This window comes from Gambusia affinis, linkage group LG15 (genome assembly GCF_019740435.1).
Source record: "Gambusia affinis linkage group LG15, SWU_Gaff_1.0, whole genome shotgun sequence".
NCBI lineage: Eukaryota > Metazoa > Chordata > Actinopteri > Cyprinodontiformes > Poeciliidae > Gambusia > Gambusia affinis.
The window spans coordinates 16436766-16459676 of NC_057882.1; the positions used below are offsets into that span (position 1 = coordinate 16436766).

The 22911-nt window shown below is 41.4% G+C and overlaps 1 protein-coding gene across 3 annotated transcripts in view; it reads right to left on the minus strand.

The window, feature by feature from the left end:
- Positions 1-1814: 1814 nt before the first annotated feature.
- The window catches only part of fam222ba (family with sequence similarity 222 member Ba), a 50238-nt gene continuing 29141 nt past the window's right edge, over positions 1815-22911 (minus strand). For 2 of the 3 annotated variants that reach the window (XM_044141373.1, XM_044141374.1), the window contains exons 2-3: positions 17171-17298; positions 1815-5458 (exon numbers count right to left, since the gene is read on the minus strand). In XM_044141373.1, coding sequence (XP_043997308.1) covers positions 3834-5458; positions 17171-17252 — 1707 coding nt within the window. In that variant the 5' untranslated portion in view covers positions 17253-17298 and the 3' untranslated portion in view covers positions 1815-3833. Of the gene's footprint in view, positions 5459-10749; positions 11145-17170; positions 17299-22911 lie in introns of those variants that run through there. The other variant, XM_044141375.1, reaches the window with a different exon arrangement.

Here is a 22911-nt window from a genome sequence, read left to right on the forward strand (position 1 = left end):
GCTACAGCTAGCTTACCAAAGGCATAAATCCCTATTTTTTAAGAACTGGGTGGATAATGATATTCTATCTGTAAAACAATTGTTTAATGAGGATGGTCAACTGTTTAATTATGGTGAATTTCTTTCTAGATTTAACTTCCCTGTGACTCCTAAGGAATTTGCTGTTGTTTTTGATGCTATTCCAGCAGGTTTAAAATTTCTTATATCAACCTCAGGTGGAGCCCATGTCCAATATCCCAGATTTCCAGAATTATTTATTGGTAATTCGGAACCATTCCTTAGTATTAAAACTGGAAATAAACATATTAGAGAAATAATCCAGAGGAATACTATTAGCAAACCTGCTTCAATCTTTTATTGGAACAATCTTTATACAAATATTGATTGGGAACAAACATGGTTATTGCCAAGGAAATTTTTTGTCTCAAAGTACGGGAGGTGTCTCTTAAAATTCTAAACAGGTGTTACCCTGTAAATTTGGTACTGACTAAATATATTCCAAAAATTGATCCTCTTTGTTCCTTTTGTCACATCGAACAAGAAACCTTAATCCACCTTTTTTGGGAATGCTCATTCAGCAAAATATTTTGGTGTGACTTCAAAATTTTCTTTAGTCAGAAATGCAATATACTTATTCTTTTGAATGATAAACATGTTTTCTTTGGTATTTCCAATAACAGTATGTCTGGGAAAGAATATATGATCAATTTTCTTATTCTGTTGGCTAAGTTCCACATACATGCCTGTAAATTTGCTAAAAACAAACCCAACCTCACTGTTTTTAGAGCTTATGTAAGATGTTTTTTGCACTCTTTAAAAATGTGCACCAACTCTAAATCTATGAAACTTATTACCATAAGCGATTAATTTGATTTGTAAACTGTTATTTTATTTATTTTTTTTATTTTTTTGTCATGGAATCCTGTGGATTTGTTACCCCAGCACCTCGAGCATTCTACTGTCTGCAATTGTAAATTGTTATTTGTAAATAAAGTAAAAAAAAAAAAGCTTATCAAAGGGTTGTGTTAAAAATAATGATGGAAAACTGGCTTAAAACCGGGTTACTCAAAAGAAAAGCTGCAGAGACCAATGGAAAGAAAACAACTCCAGGACTACTTATACAATCAGAGGAAGCCAAGTCATAGCTGCTGAGTGTTGACGTTCATTAGCGATTGGATTCCTTTTAGCGGTAGGAATCGCTCCAGTCAGAACTGTTCTTTTTTATGATTTTGCTTGGTAATGAATGATGCCCTGTTTTCAGGTCAACAGCAATTGTTTTTATTTAAATATTTAATAGAATAACAAATAAATTAGGATTTTTTTGTTTCTGTTAAAGCAACTCTAGTTTATTTTTCTTCAGTTGTTCATCTAAATCACAAATAGCCCCTAAATGTTATCAATGCACATAACACTTAATAGTAAAGAACAACTTCTTTTTTATTTTCATATGTTTGATATTATTAGAAAGTTTAGACACTTCCAGAATCTGTAAATAACTCAAAATGCCCAAAATGACTGGCTTTGTCCAGTCACATTTACCGAACAGCATCACTCTTCTCTTTAGGATAATCAAAGAAAACATCAATAAGTGAGTTAAGAGACTAATATTTTCACTTCAGGTGGCATCATATATATTAAGATGTGCTACCGCGGGGGCAACTTCAGGTTAGGTGATCCCCACTCTGAAAGAGTTTGAGGAACAATGATCTAGGGCAACAGTTTGGGTCAGATTGTTGACACCAGGACAACAATCCCAAACACAAATCAAATCAGGCCCGACTCCTCTCAATTGCTCAAATGACAGTTCTGACACATTTCAAAGCATAAATTAGAACTTTATTTTATTATTACAATATTACAAAAAGAGTAGCACAACTCTCACGCTCTTGCCTCTTATCTGTCGTACAGAATGACACAAAAGAAAGGCTCATGGACCTTCTTCCATTTCACAGCAATAGTACAGGAAACAAAAGAGAAAAATAAAATTTAAATAATAAGCAAATCAAGTATCATAAATAGTCACAACTGCAAACTGAAGCTTTGAAACTGGAGAAAAAAAAAAGTTACAGCTCAGTAACTACACATTGCTAAAAATATATAATTACAAAATATTCCTCCTATTCTTGCTTTCCAACCATAAGGAATCTCTAAGGAATTGCTCTCGATGGGAAAAAAATAAAAAAAATCATTCAAATTAAAAGGCAAAAAAAAAAAAGAAATTGCTGTTTCTGTATGTCCTTTCCCTCCTCCTTCTCTTTATTTGGGTTTTGTTTTTTATTAAAACCATGCTCATTGTCAAAGGAAAGTCCAAGGACCAAACACTTAAGGCTTTTTAAGGGCTGTTAGGGAGTTAGGTGAACAAAACATAGGTGTCATTGTGGTATTATACACACACACATACACACTTGCGCACACACGCCAACGCTCACTTTTAACTGCGCCGGCAACATTCACACACAATCATTAAAAGTTACAGTAGTCTAGTAGGTAAGCCAGTGTACAAGAAAATAAACAATGCATTTGCTGTTTTTCACGTCGAACCGAAACGCCGGTTTCGTTTACCCTCCGAACGATCTTGCAAGTGATCAATTTGGTCTATTAGATCAGACTTCACATCAGCATCAGTAGCAACTCACGTGTGACTCAGTTTCTAACCCGGTTGGGGGGCTAGAAAGCTCTGCCTTGGCTTTAGATTCTGCATCGCATTGAAACAAACTTCTTCAGTGTCCACAAAGCCGACAGATCCCTTTCGATACCTGCAAAACGAAGAGCCGCGACATTCAAGTAATACATTTTGTTACAAAAACAAAAGAAAAAGAAAAAAAATCAAAAAGTCTAAAAAGTAGACAAAGATGTGATGGCACAATTTCATACTGGTGTGTCTTCATCAACCTGACTTTGGCCATTTTAAGGTAGAAGAGGGAAACGGTTTTTATTATTTTCTGCCCTTAGTATTTCTGAATCTTGTTGCCAAAAGTGGCTCTAGCAACAAGGCTTATTTTTTAATTACCTGAATTCACTGCAGCATTATAAGCAGAACAGAGCATTGGCTTTTTTTTTTTTTTTGTCATATTTGCTCCCGCTTTATCTCCATAATGTACAAACAACCTGATTACATGCTTCTTTTACCAACTGAAAGGAGTTTAACTGTAATAGTCCTATTATACAAATAAATTAACAGAACAAAAAAAACCTCTGCTGACATGTATCCTACTAATTATTGTAGCCCCTTTCCCATCGGTCTCCTTTTCTCTGCATGGAAGTGATTGTACTTAATTTTGGCGTCACCACCAAAGTGAAGTCTAAACCAGTCGCAGCCAAAAAATTCCTGATATTGTCCTGTAAAATCACACAAAAAAGCAAAAATATCAGCTGATGTCACCATTTTTCTGTGAGCGATGACTTTTACTTCTTTCTTACATGCATAAGAAAAGTCACGTTACGGATCTGAAGTAGAGATAACGCGGAATCTGTTCAAATCCAGGCACAGAAATTCAATGTATGGTTGAGGAAGAAGCAGAGAGGATTACGAGTGTGTATACACACACACACACACACACACACACACACACACATTTCAGAAAATAATAGCTACCTGTGGAGCCAGGACAAAAAACAAAACTAAAAATCAAGGAATTGATCACTTGCAAGATGAAACAAAAAAAACAAAAAGGAGAAGAAGAAAAAAAACTATTGTTCTGCATTAAATATATTATTTTACCCTCTTTAATACTTGATGTCCTTTAGGTTATCTGTTGAGTTTTATTCTTGTGATTCCTTTCTTAAGACTAAACAAAGGGGCTTGATAATGGTTGTGGAGACAAGGCCATAGCTTATCTGTACCCTGGGTGCTGGATGAGAGCGGTTCTGCCATCTCCGACCTCTGGACCTACCCTGCTCAGAGGGGGCCTGTGCATCTTGCCCATCAACCCGAGATTCTGATCGCGGAAGTAGGGCGTCTGGAAGTCCCCACCCAAGTAATCTGCCGTTTGCATCAGATTAGTCTGGCCGGACGAGGACGTGGTGGAGCTTGTTGCGAGCCTGTAATGGGGACCCCCAGGGGGGCCACAGTCCAGCGTGGTACACCCTCCCGGGCCGGCGTTGTGGAATGGCATGGCTACGTCCTGAGACCCCGAGCTGTCACTGTTGGGCGTGGGAAGTATGCTGCTGCTCCAGATGTGGGACTGGAAGTAGTGGCCATTGGTGTAGTGGGCCATGGGGCCGGGCATGTTGCTGTTGACAGGTGGGGAGGGGGTGGGCCGGTCCAGCGGAGGCTTCAGTGAGTACGGCTGACCCCCTAGCACTTCCCCGGGGTAGCCCATGCCTTTGAACTGGAAGGATGGGTCCCTAGAAGGCTGTTTGCAGAGGTGTGTCATGCTGTTCTGAATATGGGGGACGTGGGTCAGCTGATGGGGGTTCCAGGAGCGCATTTTCTGCTGCTGGGCGGTATGTTGGAGCGGATTCGGTGGGGGGTGAACGTGGTGCTGCAGATGCTGTGGGTCAGCATGGATGGAAGGCAAGTGGTTCAAACCGGCCACGCTGGGCGGGGGGTGCGCTCCCATTGGAGCAGTGGCTTTTTCTTGGGGGCCAATGACGCAGTTGGGTGGGGGAAAGCCAGGCGTGGCTGGGTTACTGTGCATGGAGACCCTGGAACACGCGCTGATGAGCAGGTTGCGACTGATGGGACTGGGGTTGGCGATCTGGCCTTCACACATGGAGCTGGGCCCTGGGCCCTGGACCCGCGCTTGGCAGAACTGGTTGAGCTGATGCACGATGGTGCTCAGGTCGGCCTGCCGGGCTTGGTGCAGCCCGGCGGCCATCGAGAGTGGAATGGTTGAGGTAGAGACGGTAACGTTAGGTGGCGCGTCGCCATCCGGCAGCTTTCTGCTCGCCTGCGGGCCGGGCGGGAGCTGTTGCTGGGTCAAAGTCTGGAGTCTGCTTGGCCCCTGAGGGTGCAGTGCCAAAGGGGGAGGGTGTCTAAGACTCTGAGTGTGAGCCTGCGGCTGAGAAAGGGGTAGGTGTAAAGTCTGAGGCAGGTCCTGCTGTTGGTGGGTCAAGCTGTGCTGGGGCTGGGGCAGGCTGGCCAGAGGTGGGTGGTGGTTTAAAGTGCTGGTTGAAGCCACTTGATAGGGTCCAGTGGGAGGGTTCATACTGACTTCAGAGTGCAAGCGAGCCCGGCTACCGTCGAAATCTTTCAGGACGCCTTTGACCGAGGGCGCCTTGACGATGGCAAGGAGGCCCGTCTTGGCACTGGCCTGAGAGGGGGGGTAAGGGCTGTAGCGCTGGCCTGACGTGTCCAGCCCGTTGACCGTGCGGCGCACGTGGTTGCGCTGGGGGACTTTGACACTATTGGGAAAGATCTTGATGGTAAGGGGGTTGTTGGCAACCTTCTTAGCATATGCGTCCAATTCTGCAGGGGTTGGAAACGGAGCGGATCTCATCCTTTGTACGGTGTCCCCTGGAGGAGGAGAACCAGGATAGACGATGTTAGAAAGGCAAGAAAAGAAAACAAGGGAGGCAAAATGAAACAGACAATTCAATCTAGGTGAAATTATTGATCTGTTTCACATTTTGTCATGCAATAACCAGATGTTTACATAATAAATTATGCATCACATGAACTAGGGTATCTGCAGGTTTCAGCAAGTCAAATGTAAACCTTTTCAAGAATTTTTAATATCACCTTGAATGAAATTTAAGACAGAAAAACTATAAATATGAATTACAACCATGCATAGAAAAAAATCGGTATGTGGCTCTTGGGACTGCATACAGCCTTTAGCCTCATATTGCCAATCTTTAACATTTTTGTTTTTTTATTCCCTGAATGTACCTAGCCTTATGGTAAGAAATTTATGTGCAGAATCTCCTAACGAGATGCAAAACTCGTTAAAACTAAAGTTTCTCGTTAGTTTCTCATTTAAACAAGGAAAGTTTTAAATCTTAAGAAACAAACTTTTTCATAACGAGATATAAAAATGTTCCTCTGACAGATTACAACTTGTTAAAAAGACATAAAGCCGTTCCCTCAGACTGTCACCGTTTCTTCTAGATGAAGACACTTAAACATCCTAAGAGGTGTTGCTCTTTCACCGTTATGACCTCTCTCATTTAAACAAGATGATATGTTGTTTTCAGCTGGACAGAAAGTGAGCTAGTGGCAAATGACAATAAACTTGTAATTATCCATGATAGATGCAAAAAAGCTAGCTAGCAGGAGTGTATTAGCAGCTAGCTCCCGGTAACCTCAACCACCTCTAGTTATAGGACTCAATGAAGATGTCTGCGTGCGACTAACTTTTGACTAACAGTAAAGTCCCACGAGAAAAAAAACATATAAGATTAAACAGTCCTGCCACAACAACATTTAAGAGCAACGATTAGTGTATTTAAGACCAATGTGTTTTTTTGTGTGTGAATTTAAGACTTTTTAAGGACGCTAGGAAACCCTGCCAAATTGTCCGTCCTTCCTTGTTGCATGATGGTTCTACGTTTCGTCATATGGATAGTGTGTTCAGGTCAATGTGCAGAGAGAGATTTCTACTATAAAAGTTCAAATTTGGCCTCATCTGACTGGAGCATGTTCTTCCACAAGCTTCCCAATTCCCCCGTTTCAACGATTTGGAAATAGTTCAAAATTTGTACATATTTGTACTGAAATTGAATTAAAACAGAGAGGTTTTCAAGGGCAAATGCTTTCCCTGGATTTTAGAAAGCAATCTTGTGTAATGGCATTCTCCTCAAAACCAGCAGCTCCCATCTGCCTGATCACCAGATGTAGATGAAGTTGAGTTTTTTTTTTCTTCTCAGCAGAAAATATCAAAGCTGACCTATTCGGATTCCAGTGAAATCCAGTAAAGTACAGTTGTTGGTGGCTTTTAGGTCAAAAGCTATTACTGGGGTCTAATTGACACATTCAGGCCAAGAATAAGTGCTGAGGGTGGGCTGCCATGTAGTGGGTGAATCACAAACCAAACAAAGAAGAGACGCAGTAATGGTCCCCTGTGGCTGCTACAGGGAAAAATAAAAAAGAACACACAGAGTGAAAGAGAGATGCAGAGAGCAGCCCCTCCATGACAGCAGACAACTAATCAGACACAGAGGCAGCGTCTCTGATGTGCAGGAACACCTCCTAGGACTCGGCACACACACTTCTGCTGCACCTGCTAAGCACTGTGACTAAATTTAACAATGCCAGAGTGACAATGTGAACATGATTACCTGTTTGCGAATGTGGGAGGGTGATAGGTTGTTCAAAAACGGCAACAACAGCCACAAAAATAGTTGGTTTATATGTCAAAATGATCCATTTAATCTGTTAGCTTTCTTTTTTTTGTTGTCATTTTAAATTTGAGCAGATTTCAATGCACAACCGGCCCAATTTTAACACACACAGAAGGCCAATTGTTGGCTACCTAATTAGATGGTGTCAAATAGATGGACATTACATTCTTTGATTTGATTATATTTTTCCACAAGGGACAATCCTATAATTGTACAATTACTGGTATCTTTACAAAGATGACTGAAGCATTTCTTTTATTTTTACATTGAACTTACATAAACTTTGTAAGTTGGTGACCTTTTCTAGGAAATTCTATTTATTAATTAATGACTTTCTGTGTCTCTGAGGAAGAAATATATATGACACGATGCATGTGGTGGAAAACTGACTCATTTTGTTAGTGACCGTCTGGAGGATGACCCACATACAGTCACATTCAATAAATTATAATATGATCTCTAACAAGGTTTGTTTCAGATTTTAAAATGACCTTTAAACTGGGATCATGCATGCTTTTCATTAAACCCACATTCTGTATTATACATATTTTTATTGATCTGATGTAATATTCTAATTTTAAAGGTCATGTTCTCTTTACTCTAAACAGAAACAGGTGGGGGACACCAGTTTGTGTGCAATTAATCTAAAAATGTGTTTCACTTAGTGATAAAGTTCATAAAATTAATAGACTTTTCAATATTCCAGCTTGTTTAATAGGTCCATATATTTTGCCCCCTGCAGACAGAACACAATGCTCTTTGGTAGGGAGCTGCACCATAGAGTGGCAACTTGGGGTCATCAGGTTTCCAGAACAACCATTAAAGAGTGAACAACATACAGTATTAACTGATTGATGGTGAGGAATGCCAAAAAACATAATTATGTTTTTTGAGATGTGGCGTTTGCTACTAGGAATTTAACAAATTTTCTGGTTTGAAAAGCTAAAACTGAACTTTGTGGCAACAACAGCCATACTTCAGGTTGTTGTAAAGCAGGGGTGGGCACTGCTGGTCCTGGAGGGCCGCTCTCCTGCAATTTTTAGATTCATCTCTACTTCAACACACCCGAGTCAAATAATGAGGTCATTAGCAGGACTCCGGAGAACCTGACTGCACTTGGGAGGTGAATCAGCTATTGGAGTCAGGTGTGTTGGACCAGGGAGACGTCTAAGAGTTGCAGGACACCGGCCCTCCAGGACCAGGAGAGCCCACCCCTGGTTTAGAATGACAACAGCTGAATACGTGGAAAAGTGTTCAGTAGCGGGAGGACTTGTAATGCTGTCGGCCTGTTTGTCTTCCACAGATCCTGGGTCTTTGAAACACAAAGACAGTTTACACCTTTTCTTTTATACATACAAAAGTTATTCCTGAAACTCTCGTTTCTGTTACACTTCTAAGTCTTCTAAGTAACATCCACAAGGAAAAGCGATAGTCGACAAAGTTGGTTCGCTTGGACCACTGAGGTTTAATTTTTGCTTCAGAAAACAACCTGATGGGACGCTGGAAAAGACTACAGTTGTGTTAAAGCAGAATTGAGCCTTTTTACACCTAAAACAGCATCTCAATGCTAAACATGTTTCAGTATCATAGACAATCCAATGCTGAATGTCCATAGTTCACATTTCTGAAGAATTTTTTCAAAGCAGTTACAAGAATGACAAACATAAAAGTATAAATTACACCTGTGACAATTGCTTTTTTTTTTCTTCTCTGACCAGGGGAGGAGGTACAATTAACTCAGGCAAAACCAATGTCTTCACAGCTAATTAGTCACCTAACTTTGGTGCAGAAATAGGAATAAATCAAGTATATGAGATTCTGCTGGAAGTCTGCAGTTTCCTGTGACTGAGGGCTTCGGGTGAGTCTCTCAGCAGTTGGACTAACCTCGTGGGATGAGGCTCAGAGCTAAAGCGACTGAAGTGAGGGGCACAGACCAAGCAGAACCAGTAGTCGTGCCAATCGGCTGATTAATTCCTGCTTTATTTGTGAGCAGGAAACAATGGGTAGTGATGTGTGGGGGCTGGTATGGGGCAGCACACAGAGGGGAAGGCTCCACTGAAACAAACTCTTCAGCCCACTGATGGCACCCTCATTAATGCAGGGGTCCGGGCCAAGGAGCTGGAGCCTGACACCCGCCATCGTTGAGCCCCAGTGTCTGTCACTGAATAAATGCCAGGCTAAGCAAACAGAAAGAAATGAACACTTACACACAAGCACACAGACATGCTGAGGATAGGTTTCGCCTGTCAAACACAAGGAATGATTAATGATCTTGTTGGAAGTGATGTCTCGTTGTGACAGGAACAGACTGAATAAATACAGGGCTGATTTTACTGGAAAATGTAACCACAGTCGGGGATTCTGACAAAAGCCCGCATGGTGTGAAAACCTCCCGCCGCCTCGTGTGTTGCAGAAGAAAGGGATGGGAGTGAGAAGGAAGAGAGCGCCACGATCTCCCGCAAGTCACAAAACATCTTGAGCATTTCAGAATTAAGATTTATTTGTTTTAAGTCATCACAATATTGGGTCAAATCATCCAATCACACGGCTTCTGATACTACTACTGGGACATAATACAAAAGTGATTTATTACAAAAAGAAGGTCGCAAAGAACCAACACACAGTGCAACTTGACCAAATTAAAACAAAAGAAAAGGGTTAATTCAAGATTGGGTAAATGCAAATTATATGACTAGAGGTTCAAACAAATCAATCCGACGTAAACTCAAAACACCCCTAAGGGGAAAAAAAAGGAAAGAAGGAAAAACACACAAAGGGAGCACCAAACCTCCCTTGCCCAAGTTTCTAGCTTGAGAAAGCAGATTACAGCACAAACAACTGCTTTAGCAGAACAGCCAACAAAATGTTTCAAAACACCCAAAAGCCAGTTGCAAATAAAGGAGGGGGAACAGCTCAACAACCTCTGCCTACAAGCTGTCCCACTGGAGCAATGTTTCAGGAGCCTTTTAAAGGAACAGGTGAGGCTCATCAGCATCTGATTGGCTTGCTATGCTCTGCTGATCCAATGGGGTGTGGCTCCTGCAACTTCCAGGCAGCCAATCAGGAGAGGTGCTGTCACAGCTGATCCTGCATAATCAATCAATCAATCAAATTTTATTTGTATAGCGCATTTCAAAGTGCTTTACATCATATCAGACACAAAAACACAATGCAACAAAAGAAAAGGAGCCTGCACAGCCTCATGAGGCCCGGGGCCGTAACACATGGATTAAAACCCTTTACCTCCAACTAAACCTCTCTTTCTATACTGCTTCTATACAGCCAAACTCACTATACACCACAGAATCGTAATCCAAAATGAATCCCCATCTTTTGCTCCAGTAAAGGCAGCTAAAAACTTGTGTGGCTGATCGTTGACCAGCTGACCTATAAAGATCATGTTGCCTTTGCTGCTCAATCAATATAGTTAAATATAAGAAATATTAATCAGGACCGAACCCTTACATGTCACGCAGCTCCTGGTGCAGTCATCTCCCATGACTACAGTGGTTTCAAATTGCGTTCCTTGAGGGCCACAGTGTTGCAACTTTTAGATGCGCCCCTTATCCCACACGCTTGAATTAAATGTTGAAACTGCCTCACTGGCACACAGTAAAGCTATACAGAGCTATGCTAATGAGCTAATATTGGAGACAGGTGTGCTGAAGCAAAGAGATATCTAAAAGCTGCAGGACATCAGCCCTTGAGGACTGGAGTTTGAGACCAATGATCTACAGATAGTGGATGTGCTAAAAGTGTTTGTTGAGCCTCACTGGCTACCCTTAGCAGTCTGAATTAAATTCAAGATACTTGTATGATCTCGCTAATGCCCACACCATGACTTGGTCACTCCAATCATCAAGAGATTGTCGGCTAGTAGTGCCCACACTGAGGCTCTTCAAATTCAGGGCTGGAGGTCTGGGATCCTGCAGCTATTAGATGCGTCTCTGCTTCAACACACCTGAGGCTAATAATGAGGTGATTAGCAGGACTCTGGGAAAACTTGACTGCACTGACGAGTTAATTCAGGTGTGTTGGACCTGGGACATCTCAAAACGTTGGAGGACACCAAACCTCAAGGCGTGGATTTGAAGTCCAACACCATGCTCAAGACAATCTAGTTTCTATTTCCTGCTTTATTCTACGATGGTAGAATGACCTACTGAGCACCACTGTCTAAAGTAAGAGTCTTGAAGCCCTGAGCTCTTCAGAGAACATCTCTTATCTTAGCCTAGCACCTACCCAGTACTTCTCGACTCCTCTACTGCTCTTCCGTATATGCTTGCAGTCTTTTTCTACACCATCACCCCTGTGACCTTTAACAGAATCCGACTGTCGGTCTTGTTTGACACAATCTGGATTGTTATATCCTCGTTATGTCGATTTGGAAAAAAAGCAGGTGCAAAATACAAAAACCTCAACTAATTGGTTTACATCATGGAATAAAGAAAGAGAAAGAGACTACTGATTTCTCGTGATAATCTCATGAAACCTCTTTTCCGTGTGAAACACAAAGTAGGGATTCTTGGTTTTCCCCTGAAATGTTGCTAAAATCCTGAGGTGGGATTCCTGTGAAAGCATTGTGTATGATGTTAATTGTGTGTATGTCATTAAACCCCTATTCAGTACAAATAAGATGGAAACAAAAGACTGATAAAGTGAATTACAGTGGAAAAGGATCATGCTAGTGGCTTGACATGTTACTGCCTTAAAATATGCAACACAGTGGACAAATCATTGCCCAAAGTCAGCCTTGAACTGTGACTACAATGGATCTCTTGCTGCTTAGATCAGCAAAAATTCCTGTCTACCAATATATCCTCTACCAAACAAATGTAGCTTATTAGCAATAACCTGAAACCCGGATTATTTGAAAGCTACGAGCATGAAGGGAAGGTTAATGAGGAATACAGGGGAAAGATGTTGGTGACTGCTAGTGGCATGGAGCATATTATCTCTCAGATCTCCAGCTAAGTACGTTGCCAAGGAGGAAACGGGGGGGAGGAAAAAGGGCCCACTCTGACCAAGCGCTAATTATCCCACTGCTAGAGAGCTGATTGGAACACAAGTGCACAGTCAGCAGGCACTAATTAGGGTTTCTTTTATTCAAACTACTGTTTTTATTGAGAAAGGTTTAAGCAGTGGGGAAGCGGGGGCTCGTGCTGCTGGAAATTGCAGTTTTCGCACATGAGCAGGAAATTAGAACTGAAGGCTCTGTGTCAAATTAGACAAGTGGTATTTTTTTTGTTTGTGGGCAGAGGAGGAGGGAGCATTTCACATGAAACCTCTTCCTGCCTACTTTTTGCACTTTTGAGGAAGCCGATACCAATAGAGCAATATAACCTTTATAAATAAACAAGAACAAGAAGGGGAAAAAATAGTTTGTGCATCAGTAGAGCCTAAGAAGCGGCCCAGCTGTGTTCCATTTGTTCTGCCTACAAGAACCGAGGAACAAGAGCCACTTCAAGGCTCTTGAGTCTTCCTGAGAGGAAAATGGGCTGTTTTCTTCACTTGATATACTCCTCCGACAGCTTTTACACTTTACAGCCATCATCTGTTAACAGTCACTCCCTGATGATAAATAGAGCAGTTGCTCTGGCCTTGTCTCTGACAGCAGCCGGCAAGCTCGTAACTTTAAACGACTCTCACATCCTCAGATCCAGTCGCAGCAGAAGAGGCCGGCTGGTCGGCCGAGCAACGCGGAGCACTTAGAGTGAAGGGTTCAACAACAAGATTCGTTTGCTGATTCAGTCTGTTTTAAAACCTGCTGGCAGTTTTGGTTCACACATTTTCCTCTGCAAGTAAGGGATGAGAAGTCTGAGCAAAGAGCACATTGTTAAACCCTGCAAGCTTTCATGCCTGTATGTTTATGAATCAATGTTCCCTTCAGTAAGAGAATCATGTCTCGTCTTAGTTAGCTAGTTAGTTGCCTTCTCTGAAGGAATCTCTCAAACAGGTACCTCAACTTCAGGCCTCAGCCAATTTATATATATATATATATATATATATATATATATATATATATATATATATATATATATATATATATATATATATATATATAATGTCAGCAAATTATGTATTTCAAGTGTTGACAGCACCTGGTGACCTCCAATCAAACTCAATTTGCCTTTGAGTCTTACAGATCTTGACTGGTCCATTCACCCAAAGAATGCTTTCATCTAATCAGTTCCAGTAAGAATCACAGTCTTACTGGAACATGAATCTCCCAGTCTAATGTGTTTTCCAGTTCATAACAGGTTTTTCTGACCTGTATTTAACTATTTCCCTCTGACCAGTTTTCCAGTTGTTGTGGTAGAAAAGCCTTCCCAAAGCATGATACTTCCATTACCGTGTTACAGGGTGATGTGTAGTGCTGGTTTTCCACTAGAGGCAGGGTTCTGTGTGTCAACCAAAAACAGTTGAACCTCTAGTCAGAGGTTCAACCTTTGTCCACATTGACTGTGTCCCCTCCATGGATTGTGGCAAACTTCAAACAGGAATTTTGCTTATGTTTTTAGACAACCACTTTTCCATTACGGCCAGATCTCTGATCTATAAGACACTTCTGATCAGCAGACACCCCAACTGACAGGTGAATCCCTACATATCTCCTAATGATCCCTACAGCGCCTGTTTCTCACAGATCCATGATGTTAACTATGGCGTCCCTCAAGGCCCAAGTTTAGGTCCTCTACTTTTTAATTTGGACATGTTGCCGCTAGGTGGAGTCATCAGGAACCATAGAATCAGCTTCAGTTATGGCGATGACACTCAGCCATACATCTTTGAAATGCCTTGCTGCTGAAATGTGCTATACAAATAAAGTTTGAATGAATGATTGATTGATTGATTGATTGATCTCATTGTCTCAGGACGACCCCCAGCCTAACACTGCACCTTTTAATTATATTTCAGGCATAAAGACCTGGATGGCACAGAACTTTCTCCTGTTCAACCAGGACAAAAGAGAAGTTTTAATCATTGGACCAGAAGATCAGAAGGACATTATTATTCAAAAATTACAAACTGCATCTTTTAAACCTTCAAAACAGGTCAGAAGCCTGGGCGTCCATCTCGACTCTGAGCTCGCTTTTATTCCGCATATTAAGCAAATTGTTAAAACAGGATTTTAACCACAAAAAAAAAAAAAAAGCCAGAGTTCGGCCTATTCTCTCCCTCTTCACTGAGACTCTGATGCATGCTTTTATTTCCAGCCATGTAGACTCTTGTAATGCCCTGTTTTCTGGTCCCCCTGAAAAAAAAAAAAAAAAAAAAAAAAAACCTGCACAGCCTTCAGCTGTTACAAAACTCTGCTGTTCAAATGCTAACCAAGACCAGAAGGCAGGTTCACATCACACCTGTTTTAAAATCATTGCATTGGCTCCCAGTATGTCTCGGGGTTGATTTTAAGATTCTTTTACTGGTTTTTAAACGTCTTAATGGTTTTGCACCATCTTATCTTGCAGAGCTGATATTACTTTATGAGCCCTTGCCAACCCGGAGGTCCTCTGGCACCAGACTATTAACAGGTCCCAGAGTCAGAACACACTCTTATGACGAGGCTTCTTTCCAGTATTATGGACTCCGTTTGTGGGACGGTCTGCCAGAGAACCTGCAGAAAATGTTGCCGTGTTTCAGAGCAGGTCAAGACCCGACTTTTAAAATGCATTTCCTGAATTGAATCATTTCTGCTGAGTCTGTGCATTTTCCATGCAGCTGTGGGTTTTTCCATATGGGGGTGGGTAATTGTTTGTTTTTATTGATCTGTACAACACTTTGAGCTGCTTTTAGTATGGAGGGTGCTTTGTAGATAAAATTGATCGATTCATTGATCTAATCCAGAGTTACCATTGGCCTAAAGGCTAGCGTTAGGTCAACGCTACAATGGTTTTGAAAACCTGGGGTATTGAAAACTTTACCCCTGGAATTGTTTGTAATGTTTACATTGCAGAGGTGTGATACATCTGTACCAAAGAGAGACTGAGTTGTGTGGACTGAGAATGAAGATGCTAACACAGAGCTACAGGTGCTGGGTCCGACACTGCATAATAACTCTGAGAACTGAACTTTTCTTTGGCTCTTTGATAAAACAATTAAGAGCGAATGAAACAGGATCCATGTCTTTTCATGTAGCAGCGTCTGTTTGAAGAACAGATGAAAAGGAGAGAGCATTATAAAAGTAAAAGGGACGGAAAAATGGAAGCGAAATCACACTTCTTGGAATCGCTGCGCTCTTTGCGTCTCTCACTCCATCACGTAAATGCATTACAGTGTCGGGCAAGAAAAACAAAATGAGCTCCAGTTGTGCTCAGATGTGTCTTGGTGTGTCAGAAATGAAGAAAGAGCAGAGAAACAGTCTGGGCTGATGGCTGCGCCATGTCACAGGGCTGCCTGAGAGAGGCAACAGACGCTGGCACTTAGCAGACTCCCTCATGCTCGCTGATCTCCTGGGGGTTGGCTGATTACTGTGATTCTGAAATTACAGTCTTGATGAGCAGGAGCATTTCAAAAAAAAAAAAAAAAAATGCTGGAATGGAATAGAAATGGGTCAGGCTGGGACTGAGCTTCCACTCAGAGAAACTTAGACGGGAAGAAAAAGAGACTGTGATGAGGTGAAGCTGGAAAACGTAAAGGATCGGAATCAAAGCCCGGTTTTATTGTCATATGATCAGACGGTCCTTCGATGAAATCTATATTTACATATAATGACGGCGTGAAAGGCCATACTATGAAAAAATAAATAAAAGAATAAAGTCATGCAAAAATTAAGCCAAAAAAATTTGAATAAATTGATATTTCAAGAAAAACGACACAGTATTACGAGATTAGAGTTGTAATATTGGAAAAATAAAGTTGAAGAATAAAGTCAAAGTAATGAGAATAAAGTCATAACATATCAAACATAAAATTGCACAAGAAAAAAATAATACAAGAATAAACTCATTGAAAATAAAGTCAAAATGAGAGAATAAAGCGATAACATGAATTCAAGAAAATCGTCAGTTTTACGAGAATAGTCATAATATACCAAAAATAAAGCTGAAATAATGAGAATAAAGTCATAATATTTCAAACACAAAGTTGCACAAGAATAAACTAATATTAATACGAGAATAAAGTTGAAATATCACAAGAATGCAGTTATGTTATGACTTTATTCTCGTACAATTTCATTCTTGTAATTGTATTTTAATATTTCCTTAGCATGGCCCTAATACTCTGTTATAATGCAGAAATTAAACAATAAATGCAGCATTTTTTCGGAAGCAGTTCAAAAATGAAACTTCAACACATTTGTTTTTCGATTAGGCATTCACCACTCTTAGTGACCTTAACTTCTCCATTTGCACTGCTGGCTAGTAATGCTCAATAGTCTCCAGTTTGTCAGCAGTCGGGTAGTAAAACTCAAACACATTTAATTCAGCTGGCAAGCACTGACAAGTCTGCTGTTAAACCAGGGCAGCAGATTGCATCTTAAATTCATTCGCATTACAAGATCAGCGGGGCAAAACCACTCAGCCGCAATCTGTCTGCAAGTCTGACAGTAACCGACTCTTCCTGATGGTGAAAATTAGGCGAGATGGCTATGTTTAACACTCCGCCGCGACGGCTGCGTTCTGGGAAAGCACGCGGGGCCGCGCTGTTGTGACAGACACGTCTTCGCGGGGGACGAGGGAGAGGGGCGGGGAGCTAGTTCATCAGCAAATTAATGGCGCAGTTCATCCTAATTTCCCTTGAAGACAGATTTGTGCTTGAGGAGAACAAAAATATTCCCCCGTGAGTGAAAAAAAAAGAAAAAAAGAGAGAGAGCTGGAGATGTGGGATTTCATCTGCTGGCATTGGGATTGTGATTTTGTGTGTGTGTCCTGAGATCAGTACTTACATTTCTGCAGTCCAGTGTTCATCTGCGTGTGGGGGAGAAGCTGGAGGGGGAGGTCACCTGGCCCTGGCAGACAGGCCAGCATTTCACACAGACACTAATGCAACATGGGACACACACTTCTCCTCACACTGCAGAAAGAGAGAGAGAGAGAGAGAGAGAGAAGGGGGGGAGAGGTCAGACATAACTGCGAGGCAGCACATGGTGCGTGGCGATACAGATCCTGGGTCTGGACTAATAGAAGTCTGGAGCTGCTCCCTGGAGGCATGGGGCCATGGAGGACATAGTTAGCTTTCAATTAGAAACTGATTCACACCTGCAGCATCAGGTAAGGTGACATTTGAAGCCAATAACAACTTCAATTAAACATCAAACAGCTGAAGTGAAACGGGCAGGCTGGGCCTGAGGGACTGGCTGTTTTAAATCGACCCAGTCTCCCCGCCTTCTCCTTCGACTCGCCCTGCATGTAAGCTAGTCAGACCCCGCTACCTGCACTTTACCTCTGCACCTGGCTCAGACCACGGCAGGAGAAATCATTCATTCAGGTAGGTCGTCCTGCGAAGTTTCCACATTTTCAACACACTTCAGAGGATTTTATTTGCTTCCTATGTTTTTGTGATCGGCCTCCTCAACTTTGACACCCCTCAATAAATTCTGCTGGAGCCAGTTTCATTCAGAGGTCATCTAATCAATTAACTGGAGATTTTAGGCGATGTTTAAAACAGTGCGAGTGTTTGGAAAACTCAACCCTATATCCAGGGTTAGTACATGTTTCCCACAGTAAAATTCAAGAACTTTCTAAGCATTTTGAAGGTAAATTTTCTTTCCAGCACCACACAAACAATACGAGTGAACTAAAAAAATAAAGTCTAAATTCGTCATGTGATACTATTCATTTCTGTGATAATATTCTATACTGTACACCAGGGTCAAAATAAGTTAACATATAACCAACTTATATTTTTGAAAGTCTTTCTCACAGTTCAATGGTCAAGGAGAGTTACAAAAAAAATCTAATAAGTATTCTTTGCAAATACAAATTTAAATTTCAGATTGCTTCAGAACAACCAAACTTCCTGTTAGTAATTAAACACGAGGCTCAAATGTGTGGACAGATGCTTTTAAATAGTGTATAAGAATCTAAAGTTAATAAAGCACCATGTCGATTGGGAACTGTGTTAAAACATACATGTTGACATATTACTTGTTTCAGACTGAAATGCGCAAGACCGTAAAAATCAGTTTTTTCATGTGGAGGAAAGGCCAACACGCATAAAAATGAATTTGTTTTCCCAGATATCCAGCTACGTGTGGACTAGGCCTGGGGTGAAGGATTCTGTTCCAACAACCTTCAACATAAAGCTGGGTGATGTGTCAATATTAGATCATTAACGGTAAGGAGACAGTGGGATCCTCTAAAGTCAGATTCTGTGTTTAGATTTCATTTTTAGGATGGGAAAACGTTTGCATTTGCTTGAGAGAATATTTCTGAAAGACCTGGTGGGTCTCCAGAACTCAAAGAGACCTTTGTTTTTTGGGACATAAAAGCAGTGGAGTTAACGTCAGGAAAATAAAGAAGGACAGCTGTAGCTCCTGTAAATGTCAGCCACGTCGTACAATAACTCGGTACGGGAAGGAAGGGGAATAGTTAGCCATGCTCCACTTGGCTTGCCGCTGTATTCCAAACACAACAGATGCTTGCTTAATCAGCACCGGGAGAACAGTCAGGGAGCAAATTAAGTCTACAGAGTCCGTGCCCTCCCCGTTAGCTGTGTGGCATCAGAGGAGGGCGGCAAGTGTGCGCAGACAAAAAGCTTCTATGAGAGAGGCAATTACCAACAAAACAACCTTGGCATGCCTGCCTGCCGCAGGGTGATGGCTTAAAAGTGTCTTCCCCCCCGCAGGGAGGATAGACAAGAGGAGGAAAGAGTGACAAAGCCGGAGAGAAAGGTGGTAAGACTGAAAGACGGGTGGCTCTAAAAGGAAAAAAAACAACAAAAAAACAAAAAACAGGAGCTCAAAAAGGTCAGGATGACAGCTCATTTAAATCCTCCCAGTGAGAGAAGAAAAACAAGGCTTAATGAAGCTGCCAGTAGTACACAGATACCTGAGGGCGTTGCACCTTGGGGTGCAGCAGGGGCACAGTGGCAAAGGGGAGGCAGGGGGAAAATGGCGGGTGGTTAGCAGTGGGTGGCGGAGCTGCTGTCTTCAGACGGATCTGGGAGCCTTGGAGGTGCTGCGTCACCTTATCCGTTGCCCTGATCCTCCGCCGCTCCAGCCTGGACGGCCATATGGCGGCGATCCCTGCCCTCGATACGGCGTGTCACCATGCATTAACTCTAATTGGCCTGATATGTTATTCTTTTTCCCCCCCTCCGGCCTTGGAAGGGTTTTTAGGTACACGGAGCCTTGATGTCAGCAGGCAGGATTTCCAGCACTCGTTTATCAGGTTGCCAAGATTTTGCACAAAGATAACAGCAATCTCTCTGACAACAGGCAGATTCAGGGGTGGAGGAGAGCGGAGTATCAGACGGATCAGAGTCTGTTTTTCAAAGCTTCCAGAAGCAAAAAGAGAAAACAAACAAACCAAAAGGAAAAGCACAGTGTCACACAGCAGAAACGATGCAGAGACGGAATACAAAATGCTAGCGTCTCTACCGACAATCCGAGGAAAAAAACGCGTTTATCGTATCGTTTATCATTCATCGTTAAAATTTAATTTGATGTCTCAAAATATTTCTCACAGTATGGTCAAAAATGTTTACTTTTTGCCATTTCCGCTATTGTTTGTCCCACGACAGCACCAATAAACAGTAAATTAAAAAATATGATTAAATGCAGCAACTTTGTGCAGCTTAGTGATATTAATCACCCTTTTTTAATTATCTGGCATCCTGAGGAAACCCATTTCCAAAAGGAGTTAGGGGTGAGCAATACTCAACAACTTTAATTATGATGTTTTAATATTGTATTGTAACTGTCTGTGTGTCACAGCAATTACAACCCCACAAACACAAATACTGCTTTTAAAAACATTCCTCTTTATAATGTGCTAATTCAGAACACCAGCCACATAAAGAAGTGGGATTTTTATCATTAAACTGAACAAATGTATTGATTTAGTCACTTTTTTTTTTAGATGAATTGCTATTTATAGACACTTTAAATGAAAAAAAAAAAACAGCTGAGAAAATGCCCAAAAAAAATTAATAATAAATCTTGACTATGGAGAGTTTTTTGGGTTTTTAAACATCATTAATTGGAAATTATTGTGACAATGATGAATCAAAACCATTATTGTGATAATCTTATCATTCTAAATAATAAACAACATGATAAATGTCCTTCCCGAATGGGAATATTTTCTAGAACTGCATTTGTGTTTGTGGTCTAAAAATGTTGTGACATGGAGTCACAGCCACACAGTTACAAACAAAAAAAATAATAAATCTGGCCTTTTTTTAAATCACAATATTTACCGTAATCACAATAGGCACCACAAAATATCGTGATAAAATTCTACGTTCATATTGCTAACAAGTGCACACACACATCAACACATTACAGGCAGAAAAAAAACCAAAACTAAACCCCACACATGCAGCAGACTGCCCCCCCCCATACCCTCCTGCTGCCCCACAGCGCCCCTAAATGTCAGAAAACGGTGCGGCGAGCAGCGCAGCGGCAAAGGTCAGTTTATGGTAATGCCTGAGCTGACTCTGGGCTTTACAGCACAGAGGCGAGTGGGGATGAAACCCGACAGACAGCAGCCTGACGTCCGCCGTGACATCAAATCCAGCAGCGTGCGCGCGCGCACACCGAACACAGGCACTTCTGACAAAGCCACAAACCCCCACGGAGGCTTTTTAGTGCCGGCTATTTCTCTGTGAAGCTGCTGGTCGACTTGACCCGACAATCAAATCCAGACGGAAACTCTGCTAGTTAAAAACAGCTGACTCCGAGTCCTAATTGGTTTTAGCTAACAGGTATTCAGCTCGGTGACCTGGCGGCTTTGTGGTAGAGTCAAGCTCCCACCTGGCATGAGAAGAAACAGAGCTGGGTGTGTGGAGACGCAGCAGGGCCAGCTGGGCAGGCCTGTGGAGTTAAGCCAGGCGGCTCATACTATCAACCTCGCGCAGACAGACACCAGGGGGCTCTGAAAATATTACTTGGGTCCCCACGCCCCCCTGTGACTCGGCAAGCCTCCGCCAGCTACTTATAGAGCTGCAATAAAACTGTGTGAATAACTGTGGAGCTTCTATTATAGACAAATAAAAGCGAGCAGACGAAAGCAGGGCTTGAGCAAGTGATGCGCATGGCTTGTGTCATGTGTCAAATTGCTCCCATAAAAGCTGACCTATATTTTCTTTTCATTCCTCGGCGGGGAAGGGAAACAAGAAAGCCAGCCGAAAGTGGGAAAAAAACTAGAATTGGAAGAGGATCAGGAGGGATGGAGGCCATTGAGGTGGATTACGGCAGTCACTCCCATACTGGGCCTCCAAAGTATTCACACACCGTTAAAAGTTAAAACCACAAGCTCTATTTTATTGTGTTTTTTATGATACACGATCAAAAAGTCGTCTATAAGTGTGAAGTGGAAGGAAAATTCAATGTTTTAGTTAAAGATGCACGATATTATCGTCATCGGCTGATATCAGCTGTAAAGGTTTCTATCCGACATCGGCCATTCCGTCAAAAATAACTTAGAAATATATGACTAACCAGTGACAATGGTGCCTGCAGCACAGCACAATGTCAAACTTGCACTGTTTGAATGTTGTCATTGTCTTAGAGAGCAGATGTCATGAATAAATTTGACATTAAACATAATACCAGTTGAAAGTGTTACATCATTTTCAGCCTCCTTTTTAACATTCGTATTTGGCAGCAAACTAAATTGACAAAGATAATGCAGTATTTCAATTCACAGTAGAGAAAGCCAGAAAGTTTCAGGATGTATCATATCGGTATTGATATCGGTCATCGGCTAAATAAGTTTTACAATATCAGCATATCAGATATCGACCAAAAATCTAATATCCTGCATGCCTAGTTTAATTCTTTTTGTACTGACACCACTAGGGATGCACCAATGGGAAAATTTGGGCCTATACCGATATCTGATAATATTTCCACAATGGTACATAACCGATATTGTATGTTAATCATATTTCCCAATCCTTTTGACACTGATAACTGCTTCAGTTGAGCAACCCACAATCCTTTGCAGCATCACGGTCACATGATCAACCTTTTCCCCCTCCACTTCCTGAAACAAACAGCAAATAAATATCAGATGATATCAGCCAATTTTTATCGGACCAATACCAACATGTTAAAAAATAACCAAGTGCTGATATATCGTTAATTCCTATATAAAAAAAAATTGCTCAAATTTCTGTTTATCTTTCACAAAAAACTGCAATAAAAGCATCAACATTTGTGATTGTAACTGTTATAAAATCTTCTCCATCAGATACTAAAATTCCAGAGAAGAAAATTAAGAATGGCAAAAGGCAAATCATTTGTTAAAATCTCCCCAAACAGTAATGAATGGGGTCTGTAAAAGAGAAATCAGCTCATTAGAAGATAAATAATGTTAGCAAAGAAAAAAAAAAAAAAAAAACAACGAAGGGAGGCAAATTAGGTGGGAACACGTTTGTTTGCTGTTTGAATGTTATTTTTTTCTTTACCAATTATTAGAAAAGGCAATTATAAGAAGCCAGTCAGCACACTGCACATGA